A 26364-nucleotide genomic window follows, 5' to 3' on the forward strand; every position below is an offset into this window, starting at 1 on the left:
GGAAACACTAGCCTGATGCTGGAGCATATACCTGCCTAGACTCTGAAACCAGTTCACTGATGTGTGCCAGACAAGTTGCCTCCAGCACTCCATTGGGAAGCCAGGCCGCTCTGGACACAATGCTGGCAGTGCCTGCATCCTGCCCAAACGCACATAGGATCTAGGAATGTGAATGCAGAGCTCCTGTCAGATGGGGAGCAGGCAGCCCTGCAGAGAGGTCAGTCTCCTGCTGCAGGGACACACCTGAATCCAGATCCATTGTGTGCTGGCCCTTGGAAGAAGATAGCAAATAGAGAATTAACAAGCCATTCCCCTCCCAGGCGTCAGCTTTTCTGTGTGTGGTATATCAGCACCTCAGAGCATGACCTCAGATCTCCAAACACCTCTCCCATGCCTGTAAGTTAGCCATCACACTGAGCATGCAATCTCCCTCTGAAACTTTCTGGCTAATAATTGCCTTTTGGTATCTTTGGGTCAGACCTAGGAGGCCAACAGGCAGAGCCAGCCAAAGGATGACAGCTGGCAGCTTGTGTTTTCTGAAGGGGATGTGCAAATAGAACAACCTCTTTGAAAGTTATCTTTAGGAGTGGCACAGCAGGAGAAGTGAATACTTGGGTTGTCTGCATCTCATACTAAAACACGTGGGATCCATCCCACCTCTGCCTCTGGGCAAGATTGTTGCTGATGTACCTGAGAAGCAAGAGATGATGGTTAAAGGACTTGGGTCCGTGAAAATCACATGAAACCTAGATGGACTTTGTATCTCCTGGTTTCAGCCTGGCCAGCCCAAGGTGCTGTGAGAATTTGGGGGCTGTGAGCCTGAACCAGCACATGGAAGTTTCTCTGTTTCTGTGTGTGTCTATGCCATTGTGGTTTTTTTTTAATTTAAAACTATTTTATTTTGTTTTATGATATAGTTCCACAGGCTCTGGGGCTGCCCGTGCCCTTCCCCAAGGTTGTCCTCCATTGATTTCCCCTCGAGTTTTACAATGGATGTCCTTCATGAACAGTCACAAGTCCATCATGCTGTTGTTGGACTGTTTCCCAACAATGTAGGCATGGACAATGTCAGAAGAGTGTGTCATCATACTGTTAGGATATTTTCAATTCTTTTTAAAAAGATTGCCTAGTCCGTGGAAGCAAAGTAAACATTACTAAATTAATTGGGGGGGGGTGTTACCTGTCACATTCTACTGACATATATCCAGCCAGAACAAAGCAGAGCCAGATACATTGTATCATGTGTGCCCAAATAGGCTTCTTCCCTTCTGGCCTACATGGGAAGAAATTGGGGTTTTGAACTTGCTTTTTAAAAAATTATTGATTATGGTTATACATGAATAACATACAATTTGCCATTTCACCACTTTTAACTGTAGAATTATTTACATTCCCATTTTATGCAAATGTATACACTACCACCCATCAACCTAGACAGAAACTGCCCATGAAATGCAAGCCTCTGTTCCCCTTCCCCTGCAACCATTATTTTCCTTTCTGTCTCTGACCACTCAAAGTGGTCCCACATTAGTAGTTGTTCTATGTCTAGCTCATTTCACTCAGTATTCTCTCTCTCTCTTTCTCTCTTTAAAGATTTATTCGAAAAGCTGGCTCACTTCCCAAATGGCCTCAATGGCTAGGGCTAGGTCAAGCCAAAGCTAGGAACCCAGAAACACCTTCCCAGCCTCCTGCATGGGTGGCAGCGGGTCCAAGCATTTGAACCATTTTCTGATGCTGTCTCAGTAGCATTCGCAGGGAGCTGGAGACATGAAATGGCACTCCTATTTTGAATGCCAACATCATATGCAGAAGTTTAACCCACTGTACTATAAGGCTTGCCCTGGCATACTGTCTTTGAGGTCCATTCATATCATAAAATGTGCCAGGATTTGTTGGCTTTGGAAGGGTGAATTGTAGTCTTTGTGTGTGAATACCCCATGTTCTGTGTCCACTCATCTCCTATGGATATTTGGGTTGATTCCACTGTTTGGTTATTGTAAATACTGCTGCTGTGGACATTGGATTGTGATACATGTTCAAGTCTTTGTTTCCAGTTATTTGTGGCATGTCCCTGGTACTAGAACAGTGGATCACATAATTCTGTTTCATTGTTTGAAGCTTTCTGCCATACTGTCTTCAACAGCACTGCACCATGATACATTCCCATCGACAGCACACGAGAGTTCTAATCACTGTACACTCTTGCCAACACTTGTGAGTTTCTGTTTTTTGATAGCTGCCCCTCTAATGGATGTGAAGTGCTCTCTCACTGAAATTTCCTTTTTGATTTGCATTTTCCTGATGACTGGTGATGTTAGGCGTCATCTGGTAATGTGCTTTTTGGATGTTTGTGTGTTTTTCTTTGAAGAAATAGGTATTCAAGTCCTTGACCATTTTTTAACCTGCTTGGTTTTTATTGTTGGAGTTCCTTACATATCCTGAACGTTCACACCCTATCAGATCTATGATTTGAAAATGTTTCCTTCCGTTCTATGGGTTGCTTTTCACTCTTAAAAATGTCCTTTGATGCCCAGAAGTTTTTAATCTTAATGCAGTACAATTTATCTATCTTTTTCCTTTGTTGCCTGTACCTTTGGTGTCACATCCAAAAATAAACCTAAACCTGTTTTGTTTTGAATGGAGGCCAAACTCCTTATATAATCACTGCAGGTCATTTTCCAATGTTTGCAAGGCTATTTCTGGAACACCTGGACTGAGCAGTCACTAGCCACTCAATGTCCAGTGCAACTCTTAGAAAACTGATGGTTCAATCGATGTCCCCCTAATCCCTTCTATAGAGCTGGCCAAGACTTTGATCTTTGAAAACAGAGCTTCAAATTTCCCTCAATGCTTATTGCAGGTAAGAACTAGATCCTCTTTCAAAGATTTATTTATTTGAAAGTCAGAGTTAAACAGACAGACAAAGAGGGAAGAAAGAAGAGAGGAAGAGGGAGGGAGGGAGATCTTTCATCCACTGGCTCATTCCCCAAATGACAGGACAGCTAGAACTGGCCAGGCCAAAGCCAGGAGACAGAGACTCCTTCCAGGTCTCCTGTGTGGGTGGCAGGGACCCAAACACTTGGGACATCATCACTGCTTTACCCCGGTCCTTAGCCAGGAGCTAGATCTGAAGTGCAGTAGCTAGAACTTGAACCAACCATATGGGATGCTGGCACAGAAGGCTGTGCCTTTACCTGTTATGCCATAATGCCAGCCCTAAAAGCTGCGTCTTGATTAGGTGAACACTCTAGAAAGTGACATAGGAGGAATGAGCGCCTATTGAGATCATAAGGGACCTTCCTTTACAGATGCTGTGTATCCAGGCTACTCAACCAAAATGACCGTATTTCCTCATAACAGCAGCACTGGCCCCACGAATGTGGCAGAAGTGAGCCCCTCCCTCCAAAGTATTCCCAGAATTTTCTGCTTGCAGTGGGAACAGGACATAGGGAATGGCTGCCAGCCTGCAATGGGCCATGACTCATTAAAGATGGAAGGACAAAAGCACGGATATTGCCTAATGGTCTCATCTGCACAGCAAGCCAAGTGCCATCAACATCCTGTGACCTTGCCAGGCATCTCTGCTGCCCTGACAGCTGTGGTCCATCAGGCTGGGTAAAGTTTCTGGGCGCGCACTAAATTCCCATGATCCCCACAGATGCATTTTTGTGCAAAGAAGAGAATGCACAAGTCTTTCTCTGATTTCGATGAATGCAGAACTCTTCGTTGCTTGCAGTTTGGCCTGGAATTTGCCAGGAAAGCATACTGAGACCAGAGTGCATGCCAGGCCATGCTATCCTTGCAATGAAGGCATCTGTGCTGATAGGTCATTGGGGGAAGAGTTTTTTTTTTTTTTTCATACTGTGACCACCTTCCTCACTCCATGTCCAGCCACAGTGATGCACGGTGGGGTGTACATAGCACCAATGGCATGGAAAGCATATAAAGTCCCATTAAAATGTAGCATAAAGGAAAGCATTCAGCTGAGCAGATGCTTTCATCCCATATCACGGAGCCTAGGTTCAAGTTCCAGTACCAGTCCCAATTCCATCTTCCTCTTAATGTATACCCTGGCAAACAGCAAGTGACAGCTCAAGTGCTTGGGCTCCTGACAGCAACACAGGGAACTTGCACTGAGTCCCTGCCTCCCTGCTTCAGCCCGGCCAGTCCCAGTGACTATAGGCATCTGGAGAGTGAACAAGTACATGGCAGCTCAAATTTTCCCTATATCTCTCTCCATCTCTGTCTCCATCAGAGAATTGAGGAGTGGAGGGAGTATGTGGATAGCTATCTGTGCATGCTCACCTAGCTACTAATAAAAAGCAAAACCAAACCTGGCATACGCACACTGAAGAAAAAGTGAAGTCCTAGGGAGAGATAGGAGGAGAGTTGCATACATTATGCTTCACTTTACTTAGTGTCATTAAAATAAAGATGTTCACTTGAATTAGCCATGCTTCACTGATTACAAGCAGCAACATGCTGCCCCCCCACAAAGTACTGCTTAAATAATTTATGCCAAGCCCCTTAGAGTATGCACTCCATCACAGAGGCCCAGGAACAAGAAGCCAGACCACAACACCTTGGGATCCACTGCACAGCAGTGACGTCAGAGGGTCTTTTCTGCGGAGGCCTTTGTTTGAGGGCACCTGTGGCTGTAGGGAAGGACCTTCATTTAAAAGACCTTGCAGGCCACTGAAGGAGTTGCAACATAAGTAAGAAAAGTTGGAATGCTAGGAGAAATGAACAACAGGATAAAAGGAAAAGGCTGTCTCTGGACTCCAGGGCCAATTGTCAATGACACTAAAAAGGAAAGCAGTGTCACCTGAGACAGTAACTGTCCGAGCAGTTATGGTGGCCATGCGCTACCTCAGCCAAGGCTTGATGCCAGGCTCCAGGATACAACTTTCCCTTATGCTAATACACACTCTCGGGGGGCTGTGCTAATGGCTCAGGGAGCTGAGTGCCTGCCACCCAGGAGGGGACTTGGATTGAATTCCTGGCTCCTTGTGTCAGCCTCAGCCGAGCCCCAGCCATTGTGGGCATTTGCAGAGTGCGTCACGTGGGTCTGCCTGTCTAACAAAAATGGCATCGATATGGTCCAACAAGAGGAAGGGTTCCTTCAGACTGACCTGAATGCAGGCTGCCTCAGGGAAGAGGGGCAGACAGGAAACAGGAAGAAGAGCTCCCGGGGGCGGGGAGGAAGCCAGTATGGCCAAGACTCACAATGTTTGAAAAGAGTAACATGACAAGAATAAATTCAGTAGCCAATGAAATGTCCCCGGAAATTTCTGAATTTGCTCTTGGATGGCTGTCTATAGAGTCATGCTATACAAGGGACGGGTGTGTGTGTGTCCGTCCGTCTACCTTATGGGCTAACATAATGCTTATACAGTTTTATAGAGTACAGTTGAGGAGATGAGGCCATTAGCATGTTCGTTTCCAATGCTTTTTTTTAATGTGCGGTGCCTCCCAGCTGCTCTCTTCCAGATCTTCATGCAGTGTCTGATAAATTATCAGGAACTTTTTGCCCCACGTCCCCGGGCTGTCCAACACCAGAACCCGTGACTCCTGACAGGTTCAGGTTCCTGTTACCCACCTTTCCCCTGAAGCACTGCCCCGGCCCTTCTCTGCCTCTCAGAATCACTTTTCTAACATGGATATTTTCTTTCAGCTTTCACAAATGAGGACGTGGAAGATTTGTCTTTCTGTGTCTGGCTTATTTTACTTAACGTAAGGACCTGCAGTTCCATCCATTTTGCTTTCAATGTTAGGATTTTATTCTTTCTTATAACATTCCACTGTGTAATGTACTACATTTTCCGTATCCATTTGTTCATTGATGAACTCTTAGATTGATTCCATGGCCATTGTGAATAGCGTGGCAATAGAGATGTAGGTAGCTCCTTGATAAGATATAATTTTAGTTTTTAAGGAATCTGCAGTGCTTTCATAATAACTGTACTAATTTGCATCCCCACTATTTATATAAGGATACCCTTTTCTTACATCTTCACCAGAATTTTCTGATGTTTTTCTTTAAATATTTTATTTTAGAGTGCCCTTAAATTTATAAGCCAAAAACTATGAAGCCATTTGAGGAGTTTCCATATATCCTTCACTTCATTGACATATTAGTAATTTTGTCACAATCAATGAACCACACCAACTTCTCCTACTTTTGATGTAAAATTCATTATTCCTTACATCCCTTCTAGTCTCTGGGAATCAATATTCTGTGTTCAGATCAATCCCTTTTTTTTTTATTTTTCCACTCCCACACAGGCTGCGTTTACCCTTCTGTGTCCAGCTTCTCACCATCAACAGTGTCCTCCAGTCCCATCTATTCGCTGCAGATGACAGGATTTCATTGTTTTATAGCTGAGGAGTATCCCACTGTGTACATAGACATTTTCAATCCACTCATGGGATGACAGACATTTTGATTGATTTTCACATTCAGTCTGTTATAAACAGTTCTCCTATAGGCCTGGTGGTTTTTATGTCTTGGGAGTAAACACCCAGTTGTTGCTGGACCACTTGGCAGCTCCATTACTGGTTTTGTAAAGACATCTCCATGCTCTTTTCCACAATGACTGGGTTACTTTACATTCCTACCTACAGTGTCGGTTCCCCTTTTCCCACATCCTCACTAGCATTCGTCATTCTAACTGGAGTAAGATTTTGATTTTTATTTGCATTTCACCAATGGCTAGGAATATATTTTTTCATATCTTTATTAGACATTTGTATGCTATCTCGAGAAATGTCTATTCAGATTCTTTATCCATACTTTAATTTCCTGATTTTTAAAAACTTTACTCAAGAGGAAGAAAGATACAGAAATATTCCTTCAAGTGGCTCATTCCCCAAAGTCTACAACCACCAAAGCCTACAACCACTGGGTACTCAGTGCAGATCTTCCACATGGGTGTTAGGGACTCATTAATTTGAGCCATCCCCTGTTGCATTCCCAGGATGGATGCTGGAAAATCAGAGCCAGAGCTGGGAGTTTAACCCAGGCACCCTGGTTTATGAATATGGTCATGTTAACCAATAGGCTAAATGTTCACTGCCAAATACTTTGTGCATTTCTTCCTTGTGATGAGTTCTTACGTTCTGGATATTATTTCTTTATTTGATGAGCAGTTTGCAAAAGTTTTCTCCCCTTCTGTCAGTTGTCTCTTCATCCTTGACTTTGAAGCAGCCTCTTGGCCTGATGTAATTGCCCCTATATCTTGTTTTCCTGATTTCATAGTTTCGGGTTTCTCATTAAGGTTTGTGATCAATTTTGAGTTGGTTTTCGTGTAGAGTGAGAAATGGCAAAAGAGCAAACTTCAGAGTCTTATTCATGTCAATATTCATGTATTGAAGGTGCTGTTCTTTCTGCAGCACTGTCATAAACAGGCAGAACATGGTTATGTCTGTTTTTATGACAGTGCTCTGCTATTCCGATTCCTGGAACTTGGCAGTTTGCCCGAAATGCTAGTATTCTGATCCCTCCTGCTTTGTTCTTTTTTCCCCCCTTTTGTTTTCCCTTTGGATATTTAGGTTCTTTTATGTGTTCATTTGAAAAGATTTTTTTTTCCTGATCCTTAAAACAGGTGTGATGGGAATATTTATTGTGTTTAGAGTACTATAGATATTTTAGCAATTCTTCCAATCATGAACCTGAAGAGATCTTCCTAATTTTGGAATGTCTTTTTCAGTTTCTTTCTATATTTTATAGTTTTCAGTATAGAGGTATTTAACCTCATGATTAAATTTGTTCCCAGACTGGTTTATTGTGAATGTGACTAGGGTTAAGATTTCCTTTCCAGCAAGTCCACTGCAGGTGTATAAAAATGTTAACTGATTTTCATATGTTGATTATGTTTGTCAAATCTTTGTTGATTCCAATAATCTTTAGGTGGAATCTTTTTTTGTATTTTTTATTTATTTTTTTATTAAATTTATTCATTAATTACATTGTGTTGTAATTTCATAGGAACTGGGATTGTCCCCCCCACTTCCTCACACCCTCCCCCCCCATGGTGGGTTCCACCACCCTATTGCGTAACCATAGTTCAAGTTCAGTTGAGATTCCCTCTTAGCAAGCATATGCCAAGCATAGAGTCCAGCATCTTATAGTCCAGTCAAGTCCAACTACTTCTTGGGGAGACCCTCTCTGGTCTGAGGGCAGAGCCAGCAGAGTATCATCCCGATCAAATAAAAGCACTAACATATTATCAGCAACAATTAACATTGGTATGGAATTAATTGACGTAGTATTGAGCAGCCAACATGTTAAAAATAAATGCGATTTCTTAACCACATTCTGTGACCACCCCATTCACATTTCCATTTTAGTTTATATACTACATATGACATAACATCCATATCATAACATGTTATGCATAACATCATATCTTCTTAAATTAAGGCGAACATGTGGTATCTAACCCTTTGGGATTGGCTCATTTCCCTTAGCATTATGGTTTCCAGTTTGGCCCATTTGGCCACAAAGAACTGCATTTTGGTTTTCTTAATAGCTGAGTAGTATTCCATGGAGTAGATGAACCATAGCTTTCTTATCCAATCCTCTGCTGATGAGCATTTTGGTTGTTTTCATGTTTTTGCAATTACTGATTGTGCGGCTATGAGCATAGGAGTGCATGTTGGTTTCTCATAAAACAGGTGTTTTGGATATATTTTTAGGTGGAATCTTTAAGATTTCGCTATTGGTAGAATTATTTTCTTTGCAAATAGTAATACTTAAACTTTCTCCCTCCCTATTTTTATGTGCCTTATTATTTTCTCTTTCCCAATTGCTGTGGATAAGACTTCCGGTATAGTCTTGAAGAAGAGTGGTAAGAGAGGACAGCCTTGTCTTCTTCATATTAAAGGAAATGCTCCTAGCCTTCATCAATCACTGTGATGTTGGCTGCAGATTTCTCAGATAGTATTTACTATTTGAAGTAAGAATGTTTTATACTTTATTTGTACAGAGATTTCTTTTTTTTATCATGAGTGGATGTTGAAATTTATTGAATGTTTTCCTTGCACCATGTGATATTTGTATGATTTTTATCTTTTACACTGTTGATCTTGAACCATCCTTGCATTGCTGGGATAAACCCCAATTGATCATAGTGACTGATATTTTTGATGTGTTGTTGAATTTTATTAGCTAGGATTTTTCTAAGAACCTTTATATCTGTGTTTATGAAGGAGATTGGTTCATAGTTGTCTATTTTGATTGTGTCCTTGTCTGGTTTTAGTATATGGTTTAAAGAATGGATCTAGGAGGGTCTCTACCATTTTAATTTTTGTAATAGTTTCAGAAGAATTGGTATAAGTTCTTTCTTAAAAGCTCTGGTAGAACTCAGTGAAGCCATTCAGACTTGAAAATTTCTCTGTTAGGAAATTTTGCAAGTGATTTGGCCTCATACATTGGTAATCTGTTCAGATTTCCTTTCTTAATGGCTTAATTTTTGTAGAATATGTACATCTAGAAATTAATCATTTTCTTCCAAATTTTCCAATTTGTTGGTGTTGCTCTTTATATTATGGTCCAAAATAACGTAATCCTTTGTAAACATTTGTGATAACTTCTTTATCATCTACAATACCTTCTTTATCATCCAGTATTTTATCTGAATCTTCTGTCATTTTTCTTAGTGTAGTTAAAGGCTTATCTTTTAAAAAATATTTATTTTTTTATCAGAAAGTCAGATTTACAGAAAGAAGATTCTTATATCCACTGGACAACTCACCAACTGGCTGCAACGGTCAGAGCTGAGCTGAACCAAAGCCAGGAGCCAGGAGCTTCTTTTGGTTCTCCCATGTGGGTGCCGGGTCCCAAGGCTTTGAGCCTTCCACTAATGCTTTCTCAGGCCACAAGCAAGGAGTTGGATGGGAAGCAGAGCAGCCAGGACACAAAATGGCACCCATATGGGATCCCAGTGCATGCAAGGTGAGGGTTTACCCACTAGGCTATGGCACCAGGCCCTAAAAGTTTATCTTTTTAAAGAACAATTCCATCCATCTTTTACATTGTTTTGTCACCCTGTCTATATTTCTTTTATTTTTGTTCTGACCTTGTTTATTTTGTTTTGATAATATTGGGTGTGATTTATTATTATTTCTCTTCAAAATGCATCATTAGGTATTTAAAATCTTTCCACTTTTTAGGGTCTGGCGCAATAGCCTAGTAGTTAAAGTCTTTGCCTTGTATGTGCTGGGATCCCATATGGGCACCAGTTCACGTCTCGGCGGCTCTGCTTCCCATGTATCTCCCTGCCTGTGGCTTGGAAAAATAGTCCAGGGTGGCCCAAAGCTTTGGGATCCTACACCCATAGGGGAGACCCAGAAGAGACTCCCAGCTCCTGGCTTTGGATCAACTCAGCTCTGACCGTTGCAGTCACTTGGGGAGTGAATCAGCAGATGGAAGATTCCTCCCTGTCTCTCCTCTCTGTATATCTGACTTTCCAATAAAAATAATAAAATAAAAAAAATTCTTCCCACTTTTAAAAAATGTAGATGCTTACTGTCTTAGCGCAAACCAGCATTGAGAAGTTTATACTTGCTATGTTTTGGTATACTGTTTCCATTTTTGTCTCAAGAAAAAATTTTAGTTACCTTTTGATTTTTTCAGGGTCCATTTATTCATTCAGTAGTATGTCATTCAGTCTCCATACATTTTTTGTTTAATTTTTATATCTTATTCAAAAAGCAGAGAGATGGAGAGGGATACCACTCACTGGTTCACTCCCGCAGCACCAGCAATAGCCCTTGATCTTCCAGCCTCAAGCTGGGAACTCCAAGTCCCTGTGGCCAACCATGTGCTCTGTTACCTGCTGCTTCCAGGCCATTGCATTGACAGGAAGCTGGAGCAGGCAGGGAGCCATGAGCCAAGCCCAGGCACTCCAATATGGGATAAGTGGGGTCGTAATTGTTAAGTAGAGTCTTAATTGCTAGGTCAAATGTCCACCCCTCCATGTTTTTATAATTGTTAAGGTTTCATTTGTTCATTTCTAGTTTTAATTCCATTGTAATCAGAAAAAAACTATTATTTTAATATTTTAAAATTTGTTGACATGCCTGGTGACATAACATATGGTCTGTTGTAGGGAATGTTCCAAGAGCTGACATAAAGACTGTATTCTGCAGATGAAATTACCGTACACACCTGTTAGGTTCATTTATTCTGTGGGCATAGTTTAACATAGATGTGTCTCAACGTCCTGTGTGGATCAAGTGTCCACTGATGAAAGTAGCGTACTTGAGTCTTCCACTGTTGTTATAAAAGTGTCCTCCTGTAGATTGGTGTTTGTTTCATAAACTTCGAGACTGCAACACTAGGTGCATTTGTATTTGTGATCACTATCCTTGTTTAATTGATGCATTGATTATTTAGTGACATTACATGTTTATAGTCTTAAATTCTTTTTTGGGGGTGAGGAGAGAATATACTACTTCTGCTTGCTGTCAGTTTCTGTCTTCATGGAAACTTTCATTTTTAATCTCTGTGTGTGTTTGCTAGTGATTGCAGTTCCTGTGGTGGTAGAGGCATGACTAGGTTTTCAATAGGTCTGTTCTAAAGTCTGAGAAATCCCACTGGTTCCTGTAGCACCAACCATATGTTTTTATGCAGTGTCTTGGCACCCACCTACTAAGCAAGTAATTACCCTCTCTGTATTATGCTGCTTGGGCTTGGAGCAGGAATGAAGTGAGTTCAGTGGCAGTCTATTCTGCAGTGCTCAGTCTTACCTAGAATCCTCAACCTTCTAAGACCAGTAGAGTCAACAGCCACCATGCTTCCTGCTGCTGAAGTGGACTTGAGCCCAAAGCTACATCCAGTCATTGGTGCTACTGGCCAGATAATAGGGCCAAATGACCAAGACCAAGGGTCTCCACTGGGGTTGTATATGCAGACATTGACCTGGGAACAGGGACCATCATGAACTGTCCAGTGTTCAGTTTAATCAACACAGCACTAAATCCCCAAATACAGTCTTGGGGATCAATTCGGTGCCCTTCTTCCCAGTAACTGGAGTATTGCTCCTTTTCTCTGTCCAAAGTTGGAGGACAGATGGTGAAGGCTACCTGTTGGCCAACCAGGCTGCCACTAACCTGGGTTTCAGTGGAGTCTCAAAGCCAAACCAAATCCATGTGAAGCCAACATGTAAGTCCGTCCTACCAGAGACAGACCTCCACATGATCTCGAGTCTGAGTCTGCCAGTACTGGCCTGGGGATAGGGAATGTGGTCTCAATGCTGTCGGGGCTCCCTGCCCTAAGACTGGTGTTGTGCTTGATGACAAAGCCTGCGTTCACTTTTCTCCCTTACTCTATAGTGGCTGGAGTTTTGCTCCACCGTTTGCTGCAAGCTGGGATGCTAAGACAGAGCTCAAAGACTCAGTCTACTAGTACTAGCAGTGGGGGCTGTGGGACTCTGTTTCAAGACTTCACATTTTTCTCCAAGGCAGGAAACGAGGTGTGTCTGAACGTTGTGCTACACTGAGCTGGGGAGAGATGATGCAGCATTTTTTTTTCCTTTAATACCTTCTTCAATGTGCCGCCTTATTATTAGGATAGCACAAGACATTGCAGTGTCTCACTTGGCTTTTTGAACTTTTTTAAGGTGTCTTGGTGCATGAACAACTGTTGAAAGTGATGTCTCTGGAGAGGTAATCACTAAGGTCTCCTACTCACCTTCCACTTTGTGCTGCTCTTCTGACTTGCTTTAAAAAAACTTTTAAAGGAAGGCTGTATTACAAGTTTTTTTCCTAAGATTTATTAATTTTTATTGCAAAATCAGATATACAGAGAGGAGGAGAGGCAGAGAGGAACGTCTTCTGTCCGATGATTCAGTCCCCAAGCAGTCACAATGGCTGGAGCTGAGCCAATCTGAAGCCAGGAGCCAGAAGCCTCTTTCGGGTCTCCCATGTGGGTGCATGCTCCCAAGTCTTTGGGCCATCCTTGACTGCTTTTCCAGGTCACAAACAGGGAGCTGGATGGGAAGCTGGGCCGCCAGGATTAGAATCGGCATCCATGTGGAATCCCAGTGTGTTCAAGGCAAAGACTTTAGCAGCTAGGCTACTGTGCTGGGCCCCTGACTTGCTTTTAAAGATAGCCCTTGGCAGAGTCTGGCTTTACCCCCAACCAAAACTGCGGCACATCCCGAGGAATTGACCCCTTCCTTGGTGGTTTCCAACTTCGCAAATTGATGTAGGTCCCCAACCACCTATGCCCCTTTAGTGCTGCACTTTGACTTCCACAATGCCTTCTGTCACCTCCAGGGTGTGATTTCAGCCTGTCCTGCCTCTGCCCACTTGCTGCATCTGGGGTAGTGCTCAATCCTGCATTGATGGTGGCTAGAAATGGCAGCCAAGGAGGACACATGCATTATACCATTTGTACTCTGGGTTCCTGGCTCAAGCAAGGACAATACCTGCTATATTCTTCAGTGTGCACCTGTGCACTCGAGCAGGCTGGCATCCAATAGACACCCATGTGAAAGTGTAGGGTGACTGTGTGGCTCCTAGCTGATCAGCATCTGTGCTAGGTGTTCCAAGGATGACTGTCAACCCACCTTTAGGTCTGGTCCCCACACCTCAAGATCTAACCTTCACACACCTGCAACCTTTTCTTTTTGTTGTTTTCCTTTATCTGGATACATAAAAATTATATTTGTCTGGTACCATGTGATATCTCAGTATTTGTATACATGGTGTGATGTTCAAATTAGGGTAAATATATCTACTGAAAAATATTTATCTATTTTTGGTGAAAACCTTGAAAATTTCCTGATAGCTTTTAAAGAATATATATACAATATCGATGATGCAGTTTACAATACAACTAAAACGAGAACCCCCAAGTGCAACTGTTGCCTACTAATCACCCTTTCTACATCCCTTCTTCCTCCTGCTCTTCCCTCCCTCTGTCAGCTGCTATTCTACTCTCACCTCCTCCAAGATCAACTTTAGTGAGGGATACCATCTGATACTGTCTCCCTGTGCCTGGGTCATGTCACTTAGTGTGACAAGATTTTGCTTGATTTTATCTCTTAATGTATTCCATTGTCTGTATGCACCATTTTCTTACACCATCATTAGTTGATGGACAATTAGGTTGATTCCATGTCTTGGCTATGACAGTGAAAACACAGCAGTGCAGATGTCTCTTTTATAGATGGATTTCATTTCCTTTGGGTATAAGCCCACCAGTTGGATTTCTGGGTTACATGTACTTACATATTTTTTGAGGGACCCCCATATTGTTTTCATGATGGCTATTTAATTTATATTCTTACCACATCCTTGCTTGTACTTGTTATCTTTTGTCTTTCTTAATAGGCATTCTAATTGTAGTGAGGTGATATCTCATTGTGGTTTTGATTTGCATTTTCCTAATGATGAGTGATACTGAATATTTTTTTCACATATCTGGCAGTTATTTGTATGTCTTCCTTTGGAAAATGTCTATTTAGATAATCATATTATTTGTTTTGCTGCTGAATTGCTTAAGTTCTTTATATATTTTGGTTATTATCCCCTTGTCAGATGTATGGCTTTTATATTTCCCCCCATTGGTTTTAAAATCTTTTTCATTTATGTAAAATGACCAAATTTCACCTTTTTCATGATAAAGATTTAGAAGCATGAGGACCTTTCTCCCTTGTGCCTCCTCCTTCCCTCCCTGCACCCACCTGCCAGTTATTACAATGGTATTTTCATTTGCTTTTCAGTCACAAGCCTAACATCCTAATTGGTAAAGATATAATGACATAGAAAGAAAAAAAATAAACCTGAAAATCCTACTGGTAACGGTATCGATGCAGGCTGTGAAAAGAAGTCCCAGGATGTTAATCTCACTTATAGAAATTGCATTTTTGGTACACTGTATATTCATTGTTACATATAAAATATGTATTTGTCTTTCAGGGATTGGTTTATTTTACTAAACATAATGGTTTCCAGCTGGATCTTGTTGCAAAAGACTAGATATCTTTGTTACAGCTGAGTAATATCCTATAGTGTATATATACATTTTCTTTATTTAGTCATCAGTTGATGGGCACTTGGGTTGGATTTATATCCTAGCTATTGTAAATCAAGCTGCTATAAACATGGGGGTACAGATAACTCTCTAATATGCAGATTTTATTTCAGTAGGATATAGTACCAGGACTGAAATAGTCCTACTTTTAGCTATCAAGGAATCTCTATACTGTCTTCCGTAACAGCTTAACTGCTTTACACTCACACCAAAGAGTGGATCAAGGTACCTTTTCCTCCACACCCGCTCCAGCATTTATTGTTCCTGATTTTTGTATGACAGGCTATTCTCACTGGAGTGAGGTGAAACCTTGTTGTGGTTTTCCCTTGCATTTCTCTGATGGCTGGAGATCCTGAGCATTTTTTTTCGTATGTCCATTAACCATTTAAATTTTATCCCTTGAAATATGTCTGTTCATATCCTTTGCCAATTTATTAACAAGATTGTTCTATAGTTGAGTTTCTGGAATTCTTTATTATTAATTGATATAGAGTCCTTTACCAGTTGTGTAGTTTGCAAATGTTTGTTTTCTGTTGGCTGCCTCTTTGCTTTAATGAGTTTCCTTTGCAATGAAGAAGCACCTTAACTTGTTGTAGTCTCATCTGTTTATTTTGTCTTCATCGCCTGTGCTTCTGTAGTCTTTTCCAAGAAGTCTGTCTATGCATATGTCTTAGAATGTTCCAAAGATTTCCCATTGTCAATCTGATGGTATCATAGATTTAGATCATGGATCCATTTTGAGGTTTTTGTTTTGTTTTAGTATATTGTGAAAAGCAGGAGTCTTGTTTCTTACTTCGGCATTTGTAAATCCAGTTTTCCCAGAACAAGTTGTTGAAAAGACTGTTCTTTCTTCCAGGATTGAGTTGGGTTTGCTTGTCAAAAATTAGCTACAGATGTATAGGTTCATTCTGGGGGTTTCTGTTGTGCTCCATTGATCTGCATGTCTTTTTTGCCAGTGCCACAGTGTTTTGATGGTAACTAGCATGTAGTACATCTAAGTTTTGTATTGTGATACTATCAGTTGTTTAAGATTGTTGTAGCTATGAAGGCTCGCTTGTGTCGCCATATGAATTTTGGCATCATTTTTTCTAGATTTGAGATTACTATCATAGGTTTTTTGATTTGGATCACATCAATTCAGAGTTCTGATTAAATCTACCAGGCCAACATGGCACATTTTTCCATGCTTTCATGTCTTCTATTTGTCTCTTTGCTTTGTAGTTTTTGTCAGAGATCCCTCATATCTTTGGTTAAGTTCATGCCAAAATATTTGAATTTTCTGTAGCTATTATGAATGGGACTGATAACAAATTCTTTCTCAGCCATGGAATTGTTTGTGTATCCTGAGACCAGTGATTTATATGTGTTCATTTTGTGCCCCGCAACTTTGCCAAACCCTCTTGTGAGTTCCAGTAGTCTTGTACTAGTCTTTTGGTTCTACATAGAGAATCATGTGATCTGCAAACTGGACTTTACATCCTCCTTTGCAACTTGCATCTTTTAAATCTCATTTGTTTGCCTCATAGCTCTGGGTAAAACTTCCAGGACTATAATGAATAACATTAGTGGTGAGAGTGGGCATCCTTCTCTGGTTCCAGATCTTAGTCGAAATGCCTCCAACTTTTCCCCATCCATTATGATGCTGACATTCTATTTTTCAGCTATTTCCTTATATTATGTTGAGAAATGTTCCTTCTATATCTAGTTTACCTAAGGTTTTTGTCATGGAGATGTTCTATCTTACTAAATTGTCTATTGACATAATCATGGTTTCTTCTTCAGCTTGTTAATGTGGTATGTCACATTCACTGATTTGCGCATGTTGAAGCATCTCTGTATACCAAGAGTAAATCCCACCTGGTCCAGGTGAATGATTTTTCTGGTGGTGTTGGATTTGATTAGCTAGTATTTCGTAAAGGATTTTTACACCTATATTCATTAGGTATATTGGCCTGTAGTTTTTTTCTCTTTGTCCTTTGTGATCATTTTCTGGTTTTGGAATTAAAGTGATGCTGGCTGACTGGCCTCATAGGAGTTTGGAAAGATCCTCTCCCTTTCAGTTGTTTTTGATATATTGTGAAGAACTGAAGCTAGTTATTCTTGAAGGGTTTGGAAGAATTCAGCAGTGAGGCCATCTAGTCCTGGACTTCTGTTTGCTGGGAGGGTCTTTACTACTGATTCAGCCTCTATCCTAGTTATTGGTCTATTTAGATTTCAAAGTCCTCATGATACAATCTAGGTACATTGTATGTGTTCAGAAATGTCTCCATTTATTCTAAACTTTCCAGTTGGGCATGTAGCTATTTGTAGTAATTCCTGATCATTCTTTGTGTATCTGTATTATACATTGTTATATTTCCCTTTTCAACTGATTTTATTGATGAGGGGCTTCTCCCCACCCCCTTCTTCCTTTGGTTAGTTGGGCCAATGATGTGAATTTTAATTTTTCCAAAAATTTGCTCTTTAATTCATTAACTTTGTATATCATTTTGTTTTTCTCTATTTCTTTTGTTACACTAATTGTGGTTTGTTTTCTAGATCCTTGAAATGCATTAATGGTTCATTTATTTGATGCCTTTCTGATATCGTGACATAACCCTTCACATTACTGTGAACTTCCTCTTGGCACTGCTTTTGCCATATTTCATGTTTTTATTTCAGATGTTTACATAGTCAATCAGGGTGGGCAAGATCTAGGATTAGGGAGTAGATGTGATCATTGTTTCCAAGCTTTCTATTTCTTCTTCCCCATGCTGAGGCACCATGGCACATATTCTAAAGGATGTGATAGTTTCAAAATGCTGTGGATTTTACTGATCTATGGATGAGGAATCCCTTCCAATGTCCATTGGCTTACACCATTGACCTTAGAGTCTCTAATTTCTCAGATATTTGCTGTCATCATTTGGTTGGATTACTTGTTCATACGTTCCATTCTCTGCAATGATTATCAGATGTCCTTCATATGCAGCATGGTCTACTATCTAGTATTCCACCCTCTACACTAGGACCACCAGTTCTTCCAGGTGGGCTCATGGACCTGAGCCAGACAAGCTGGGCCATGCTGGACTCCCTAACCCTGGGGCTCATGGATCCCTAGGTGGACTCAAGGACCTGGGCCAGGAGACCTCAGGGCTCACGTACCAGCCCTCATCACATAGGCAGGCTCAATGATCTGGACCAGGAGAGCCAGGCCCATTCAGGTCTCCACCCTGGGGTTCATGCATCCAGCACCCACCTCAGTGCAGGCCCAAGGGACCCTGCATCCCTGGGGCTTATGGATCTGATGCTCACCTCCTCTGGATTGACATGGATCATCTTCCCTTGGCATCCACTAATGTGGTGTTTCAGCAGCCCCCAGTCCTGGCTTGAGGGTGAACTGGCTGGTGAGGTAGCCTTACTCAGCTCGTCCTGCACCCCATCCTGGTTCTAGGTTCTGTTAGTGGATGTTAGCCCACCTGACCTGACCCACATGTACAGTGGCGGATACTATAACCCAGTCTGGTTTGGGCTGCTAATTGTCTTGGTTCTTGCGCTTACCTACAGGGACTGCAATCTGATAAAGGAATTCACCAAGCTCCTCTATCTGGTATCCTCCCAGTGGCATATCTTGCATGTATCAGTGGGTCCCTGACCCAATCAGCCCATGTTCTTACTGTTGGGTGTTGCAACCCATCCATACCTGGTCCATGCCCAGATACAACTCACATGGTTCAGTGGGAGCCAAAACCTAGTCCAGCCCATTCTACACTCTACCTTGACTCTGACGAGTACCAGTGGGTGCTGGAGTCTAGCCCAGCCTGGCCCTCCCCAGACCCTGGCCATAATCAGGCCAAAGGAGATTGTAGCAACAATGCACCGATTTTGGCTCTCAATTCCAGCCCAGCTGGGGCATCCCCTTAACTCCCCAACAAGGCCTATTCCCAGCCACAGTTCTTGCATGTGCCAACGAAGATTTTTGTTCTACATGAGTCAGCCCACAAATTCCCCTGCAGATTCCACCCCCAACTTGATTCACTCATGTATTTGTCAGCTTCATGGTCCAGTCTCACAGTACCTGTCCCTTTGTCTGCCATTCTCTGGTGGGTTCCATGTTGCAGCCCTTCAAATAGAGTGGCCTTGTCCTTGGAAGTTCCAGAGAAGTCATTCCTCATCTGGCTATGAACCCTAAGGTGCCTGCTTATCCCCACCTGTGCCATCTCCCAGACTTCCTGTGAGCCCACACCCCCAAGCTTCCAGAGCGCATTGCTAGGTGGCCCATGGGCTTGGCCCAGCAGCATTAACGCCTGGGCCAGATTCCCCCAGCCACGTGGCTGGGAGATTGACACCTGTGCCTCTGCCCAGACTCGCCTGGTTTCATTATTTAACTAGTTATTTCTTTTTAAAAAAAAAATGATTTTATTATTATTGGAAAGCCGGATATACAGAGAGGAGAGACAGAGAGGAAGATCTTCCATCCGATGATTCACTCCCCAAGTGAGCCGCAACGGGCCGATCCGAAGCCGGGAACCAGGAACCTCTTCCGGGTCTCCCACGCAGGTGCAGGGTCCCAAAGCTTTGGGCCATCCTCGACTGCTTTCCCAGGCCACAAGCAGAGAGCTGGATGGGAAGTGGAGCTGCCGGGATTAGAACCGGCGCCCATATGGGATCCCGGGGCTTTCAAGGCGAGGACTTTAGCTGCTAGGCCATGCCGCCGGACCCTACTTATTTCTTTTGTTATACTAATTTTGGTTTGGGTTTGCTGTTTTCTAGATCCTTGAAATGCATTAATGGTTCATTTATTGATACCTTCCTGATATCTTAACATAGGCCCTTGACTTTGCTATGAACTTCCCTCTTGGCACTGCTATTGCCATATTTCATGTTTTAATACATTGTGCTGTCACCCTTTCTGGAATTTTTAAATTTCCATTTTGGATTTCTTCTGTGATTCACTATTCAGTTTCCTTGTGTTTGTATTTTCTGGATTTGTTGGTTTACAGCTTCACTTCCTGGTGGTCTGAAAAGATATGTGGTATTATTTCAATGCTTTTGAATTTGCTGGGGTTTGCTTTATGGCATATCATGTGGTATATTCTAGGGAAGGTTCCATGAACCGATGAAAGGGATGTGTATTCTGCATCTATGTGATAAAATAATCTGTAAACATCAATTAGCTCCATTTGGTCCATAGACAGGTTAACTTTTTTTGTTGTGTTTCTAGTCAGTCTGTCTCGATGATAGATGGGTGTTGAACTCTTCCATTATTACTGCACTGGAATATATATTCCCCTTAGATCAATTCACCACTTTTAAATGCCCAGGTGTCCTTGTATTCAGCACATATACATTTATTATAGATACTTCATGTTGAATTGAGATACTAAGTCAGTAGGAAACAGACATGTTTTCTTGACAGAACCAGTGCAATGTGTTCCTTGTTTAGGTTTAAGCATTGGCTGGTGGAGCATCTGATGCACTCATTCAAACCAAGGCACATGCTGAGGCCATGGCTTTTAGTGTGCTCTGAGATGCAGGCGTCCACCAAGATGGTGCTATCTGCCCACTAGTCTGGATGCTCAGAAGATGTGAGGCATGTATTCCTACCCTCCGGTGACCATGCTATCATCTCAGCTCCCTTATGAGCAAGGGGTCTGTTTGCCCATGTTTTTGCATTAGGCAATGTCACCCACTACTCTGACAGCCTCCTCTCCTACCTGTTGCCAGCGGTGAATCTCCCCACTGTTGCCTAATTGCTTTGGCGAGGGTTCTATGTGCATCTTCTTTTCTTTTTTTCTCATATGGTACTAGGCCCTGTACTACTGAGCCACTTGCTTTAAATATTTCCCAAGCACCAGACATCTATGGGTCTTGTGACCCATTGGCCAGGCAGGGAGGAGACTCCGGTGGATTATTTAGCTCAGAGCAGACAAGCTTGTGGTCTCCTCTCTTACCAACAGGAAACACCAAATATCCATGCTCACAGATGAGCCTCGAAAGGTTTGTAGCCTTGTCCCAGAGTAGAGTGGGTAGGCTTCCATGATAGCCAGCACTTTCTGGTGACTACTGGGGTCCACTAGACACCTGGCTGTCTCTACAGTAAAGGGTAAAACTGTCCCCTGGGAGTATTTGATTGGCTCAGTGACACCTGTCCTCCTGGTGATTCAGTGTTCAAAGGAGGCTCTGCACCTGGCTGCCAGGTCAGCTGTAAGGCTGAGCCATATTGTGTAGGAGGCCTTGCCTTCTCAAGCTGGCCAAGGAGTAAACAAGAGGCCCTGGGTATCAGTTCATGACTGGGAACACGTTGCTTTCTCCATCTGCAAAACAGAGGTGGGCGGGAAATGCCATCCAAGGTTAATATGCAGTTAGTGTCTGGGACACCCGTCCCCAGCTAACCTGCAAGGCCAACAGCAAGACCCTGGCCCTTCTAGCCTAGCATGTTCTCCCTGCATCTCCTAGGGAATGCCCAGTACTGAGGACAGGGACAGAGGCTGCCTCTCTCATCTGCAGGTTCAAAGAGGCATTCCAACTGCATCTGACCCGGGGGTTAGGAGCTGACTCACTTCTTAGCCCTTCTCATCAGCAGTACTCCAGCCAGAGTGGTGTCAGCTCTCCCAGGTCCAATCCACTTGCTTGGCTTCATCACCTGATCAGCTGGCAGGCTTCACTCCCCTTGCTGCAGGGTCCATCGTTTACCTCCAGGAAGTCAGCTGTCACAGGTTACAGTCATCCTTCCTACCCCTGGCAGCCTTGACTGTGGTTATTATTTTCACTCCATTAAAGGGAACAGACACCCAGAGAGCCAGGCACAGAGCAAGTACACAGTAGCTTGGATGCATGAGGAAGAGGATGGTAAAGGATCCTGTTTCTCTCTGCAACCTGGGAACAGGGAGCCTTTATCTGCAGATGTGAGCAAGGCCCCATGGGCAGTGTGCTCCCAGAGGAGGTTGACCCTGCCTAGAAACTGAGACGTCTGTTCCTGGGTTAGGAGGCTGCAAGGGGAAGAAATGTCAGCTCTGGGAGATCAGGGTGAACTTGGCTGCAGCACCATAGCAGGTGCTCAGGGCCTTGCTGACCTGCTGTTAGCACCACAGCTGAAGAATCACACCTGGGGTAGCCCTAGATTTGACAGCCCCTGCCCCCCGCCCCTGAACAAAGGATGCACTAGAAACGGGGTGACATGTTACTCACAGAAATGTTGCTTCTGAAGAAGCCAATCAGAAACCAGGGCCCAGCCCTCATTTGGTAGAAGGGGAACCTGAGGCCCAGTTCCAAAAGGGATCATGCTAACTCTGTCCCTCAGCAGATGATGGCTCCTGGTGGAAGGGGTTTAGAGAAGTCCCAAAGTGGCTCTGTGCCAGTAGCACCACCCAGCATCATTGACACCTGACTGGCACCTGCTGCATTCTAGGTGAGGCCCCAGGCACTCCACCCGAGTCACCCAGGCTAGGATACTGTTACTGTCCCCATTCAGCCTCTGAGTAAGCTGGGCCTGGCATTTACAAGACACGTGTGAGTACGGTGATGAGCCAAATGGGCGGGGCTCTGAGCTGATTTTTCCCTGAATCCTGTGAGTGCAGAACAGGTACTGGGTCTCTGTTCAGGGAAGCTGCACACTGAGGGGCCATGGTGCAGGCACACACAGGGGTCCTGAGGTGACTCACCGTAGGGAGTTCTGTGGCTCCTGGTTTGCATAGGCGTGTACCCAGTGACTTACTGTCTGACTCAGGTCAAGCCTGCTGAGTTTAAACAAACAAACAAAAAATTAGAAACCTCATGAGGAAGTTACAGGTGCAGTTTTCCCAGAATCACTTTAAACTAGAGGTTATCTGATGGCACGCAAGGTTCAACTTATCTGCTGTGACACAGTGAGAAATGACCAGCAGTTGTTTTTCCCATGATGGGATAAGGAATTAATTCAAGAAAAATGACGGTGTGTTTCTTCTGCCATGAGCTATGTTCCTAGAAGTGGTAAGAGCACCCAGGAGTGGTGACCGCACTTAGTTTTTTGTTTTGTTTTGTTTTTGTAACATACAGCATCAGCAGTGGGGAGAAGAATGGCAATGGGTGGAAGGACAGCTCAAAGCTGGTCCTGACATTTTCACTCTCTTAAAGTCAGCCTGAAAGAAGTGGCTAAAGAACCTCAGCTCAGAGCAAAAAGCCCAAGGTGGGGGCTAAGGGTGGGGTCGAGGCAGCACAGAGGGCCCACCTGCCAAGGAGGTACCCTGTGCTGCTCTTCACCCACCCTGGGCATAAGCCCTAAGCTAGGATCACCCCTTGCCCACCTTACTGCTTGAGAAGGCTTCTGGCCAATACACGAAGTACCAGATCCACAGGTGCCCCTGCCTCAGCCAGCTCACCCTTTTAGCAATGGAATTTGATGAAACTAGCCAGTGACTCCAGACCCCCAGAGCTGTTACTACCCTCTGTTACCCCTGGCATACTCGACAGTGACGGAGCTGGTGACCTAGTAGGTGACAAGGTGCCCTGAGCAGCCTTCACCCTGACAGGTGACTTAGTTTGGCCCGAGATGCTGTGTCCTGGTAGTAATCTGGATGTTGCTCTCAGAGCTCATACTGTGGAGCTACCTGAGAGGCCTCCATGTCACGCCCTCTTTCTGCATCTGTGTTGCAGTTGGTGAGTGACTTGCTGGAGTTCTGCTTCTACACCTTCCGAGAGTCCCAGGCCCTGAAGGTGGAGTTCCCCGCCATGCTGGTGGAGATCATCAGCGACCAGCTGCCAAAGGTGGAGTCGGGCAACGCCAAGCCCCTGTACTTTCACAGGAAGTGACAGGGGCATCTTACGAGAAGAACTTTGCCTTAAGTTTCTCTGCGTGATTCCTCACCTGCGAAGGACCCACGGAATCATCTTTTTCAGCGTGTGACGGTTGAGTCACACCGTTCAGCAGTTTCTCAAGTTTAAAGTTGTGTCAAGGGTTTGGAGCCAGGAAAGCCATTTGATGTGGAGTTGGCGCATTCTGAGCAGCCTAAAGGATTCGCCCCCTCTCCAATCCCCAGTGCTTGGAAACCAGTTCCTGTTCCTCTGGATGAAAAGCCATATCTAGTCAATAACTCTGATTTTGATATTTTAACAGATGGGAGTTTTAACTATGCCATGTAGTTCCTGGTATCATTTGCTTGTTTTAAAAGGGTTTAAGGACTAACAGACTTTTTGAAGCTCACCCTTGGTTTGCACAGAAACGTAGAGTCAATATGGGGCATTAATATTCTTTTGTTATTAAAAACACACAAAAAAGTATATACAGATTCCTGTTTGTGTGATAACAAAATGCGTGGCCTGGACTGGCGCCCCCTCCCACCCTGGGCCCAGTCTATTGTACCACCAACATACACTTGTTAGCGTCTATTATTTAATTAGTATGGATAAGATGTTAAAGCAAATGCCTTGGTTTCCATTTCTAGTATCTACTGTGTTGGCTTTACAAATAATTTTTGCAGTCTTTTGCTGTGCTGTACATTACTGTATGTATAAATTGTGAAGGACCTGAAATAAGGTATGAGGAACTTTTGTAAATGAGACATACAAAAAAAAGAAAAAAAAACTTTAATGGTTAATAGGATGAATGGGAAAGTATTTTTGAAAGAATTCTATTTTGCTGGAGACTATTTAAGTACTATCTTTGTCTAAACAAACAAGGTAAAAAAATTTTTTTGTAAAGTGAAATGTTCTGCATGCCTAATGAACCGTTTACAGTGTATTTAAGAAAGGGAAAGCTGTGCCTTTTTTAGCTTCATATCTAATTTACCATTTTACAGTCTCTGTTGTAAATAACCACACTGAAACCTCCTCGGTTTGTCTTGAAGCCTTTCTACCTTTTTCTGTACTTTCTGTTGGTTCTTGGTCTCCTGCTGGGGTGTCCCTGGGACTCTAGCTTGTCTTTCTGGCTTCTGCTTCATTCTACCATTGATCCATCCGGGAACAGCACTGCGGCGCCCCGCCCACAGCACCTGGCAGGTGTCACCAGATGGCACCCATGGGAGAGCAGCAGCTGCAGGAGAGTGAGGTGCCTCGGGGGGTGGCCAGCTGCCCATGGCCCCCAGAAGTGGTCAGCTCTGGGAGAGCGAGGCTAGGAACTCGGCTCAAAGAGAAAAATTTCCTCCCATTTTACAAAGTCAAGTCTAATTTTCCCCTCTTGGGGAGGAAAAATTCCATGCACTCCTTGTCTAAGCTCAGATCCTCACTTATGACTTTCTGCGTTCCCAGACTCGGTCATGGGAACATATATGTATCTATAGATAACCCCAGGACACACTGGATGACCCACCGGGGCAAGGTGCAGTCAGAATGGCATGGAGACCAGAAGATAAAGGATTTTTAGATTTTTAAAAGGTAGGTTTTAAAAAATAAATTTTATACATTAAAAACAATTTTGGAAAAACATTACAGATCATATAAGCAAGACAGTGGCACTAAAATTTTGTAATTCATTAATCTGTTCGGCACTGATGCAATGTATGGCTTTTCTCTTGCACCAAATCACAAACATATATCTTTGGGGAAACTAACAATATGATTGCACTAAAGAAACTACTTGGAATAGAGGCCAAATTAATCTCTGAACTGTGATGGTAATCATGAGGTTCTAAAATACTCATGTTGTTTTCCAAAATCTAAAACCTGGAGAAGGCTGAGGCCAGGAGAAGCAGCGACGGAGCCTTACTTTTGCCAGGGTTCACCATGCAGGCAACATTACCTTGTCTTTCAAAAGACACCTGCCTTCCGCAAGGGGAAACCTGTGAAAGCTGCCCTGGGAGGGAGGGAGATTTTTCTTATATCATTTGCAACTTCAGGAATTTAATTTCTAGGCAGATCTTCAGAGTCCACTGAACATGCACAGCAATAGGAAAGCCTCACTCCGAAGGCATTATCTACATTGCATGCAGATGGGGATATTCCTAGAAGAGAAATGGCTCAGGACAGCAGCTTTTAGTTCAGACTTACTTTTTTCAGGCCATTGGGATCTGAGTGTAAGCAGGTTTGGGAGGGAGACGGTCTGCATCAACTTTCTATATTAACAAAGTTACTGGCTCTTTGTGTGTCTCCAGGTAACTCTGCTTGATGAAACAGCAAAGCCATATTCTAAATTCACTGTTGAATGCCTGTCCCAAGTCCAAACTGTCTGTCTGCTCTTATTTTTGTACCATATTGCTCTTACAGAATCTTGGTTTGGTACAATTCATAATTCACCAAAACTTCTTCATATAATTAAAAAAAACACTAAAGTTAGTTTAAATGAAGTAATTTATATCTTTATGCAAAAACATATGTCTGTCTTTGCAAAGGACTGTAAGCAGATTACAATAAATCCTTTACTTTAAACA

At 43.0% G+C, this 26364-nt stretch overlaps 1 protein-coding gene across 1 annotated transcript in view; it reads left to right on the forward strand.

The window, feature by feature from the left end:
- Positions 1 to 26364, forward strand: part of NR3C2 (nuclear receptor subfamily 3 group C member 2) — a 339034-nt gene extending 312670 nt beyond the window's left edge. The window contains exon 9 of the mRNA XM_058666787.1: positions 23657 to 26364. Within this exon, the coding sequence (XP_058522770.1) occupies positions 23657 to 23812 (156 nt within the window). The 3' untranslated portion in view covers positions 23813 to 26364. The remainder of the gene's footprint in view (positions 1 to 23656) is intronic.

Source organism: Ochotona princeps, chromosome 7 (assembly GCF_030435755.1).
Source record: "Ochotona princeps isolate mOchPri1 chromosome 7, mOchPri1.hap1, whole genome shotgun sequence".
In the NCBI taxonomy this organism is placed as follows: Eukaryota; Metazoa; Chordata; class Mammalia; order Lagomorpha; family Ochotonidae; genus Ochotona; species Ochotona princeps.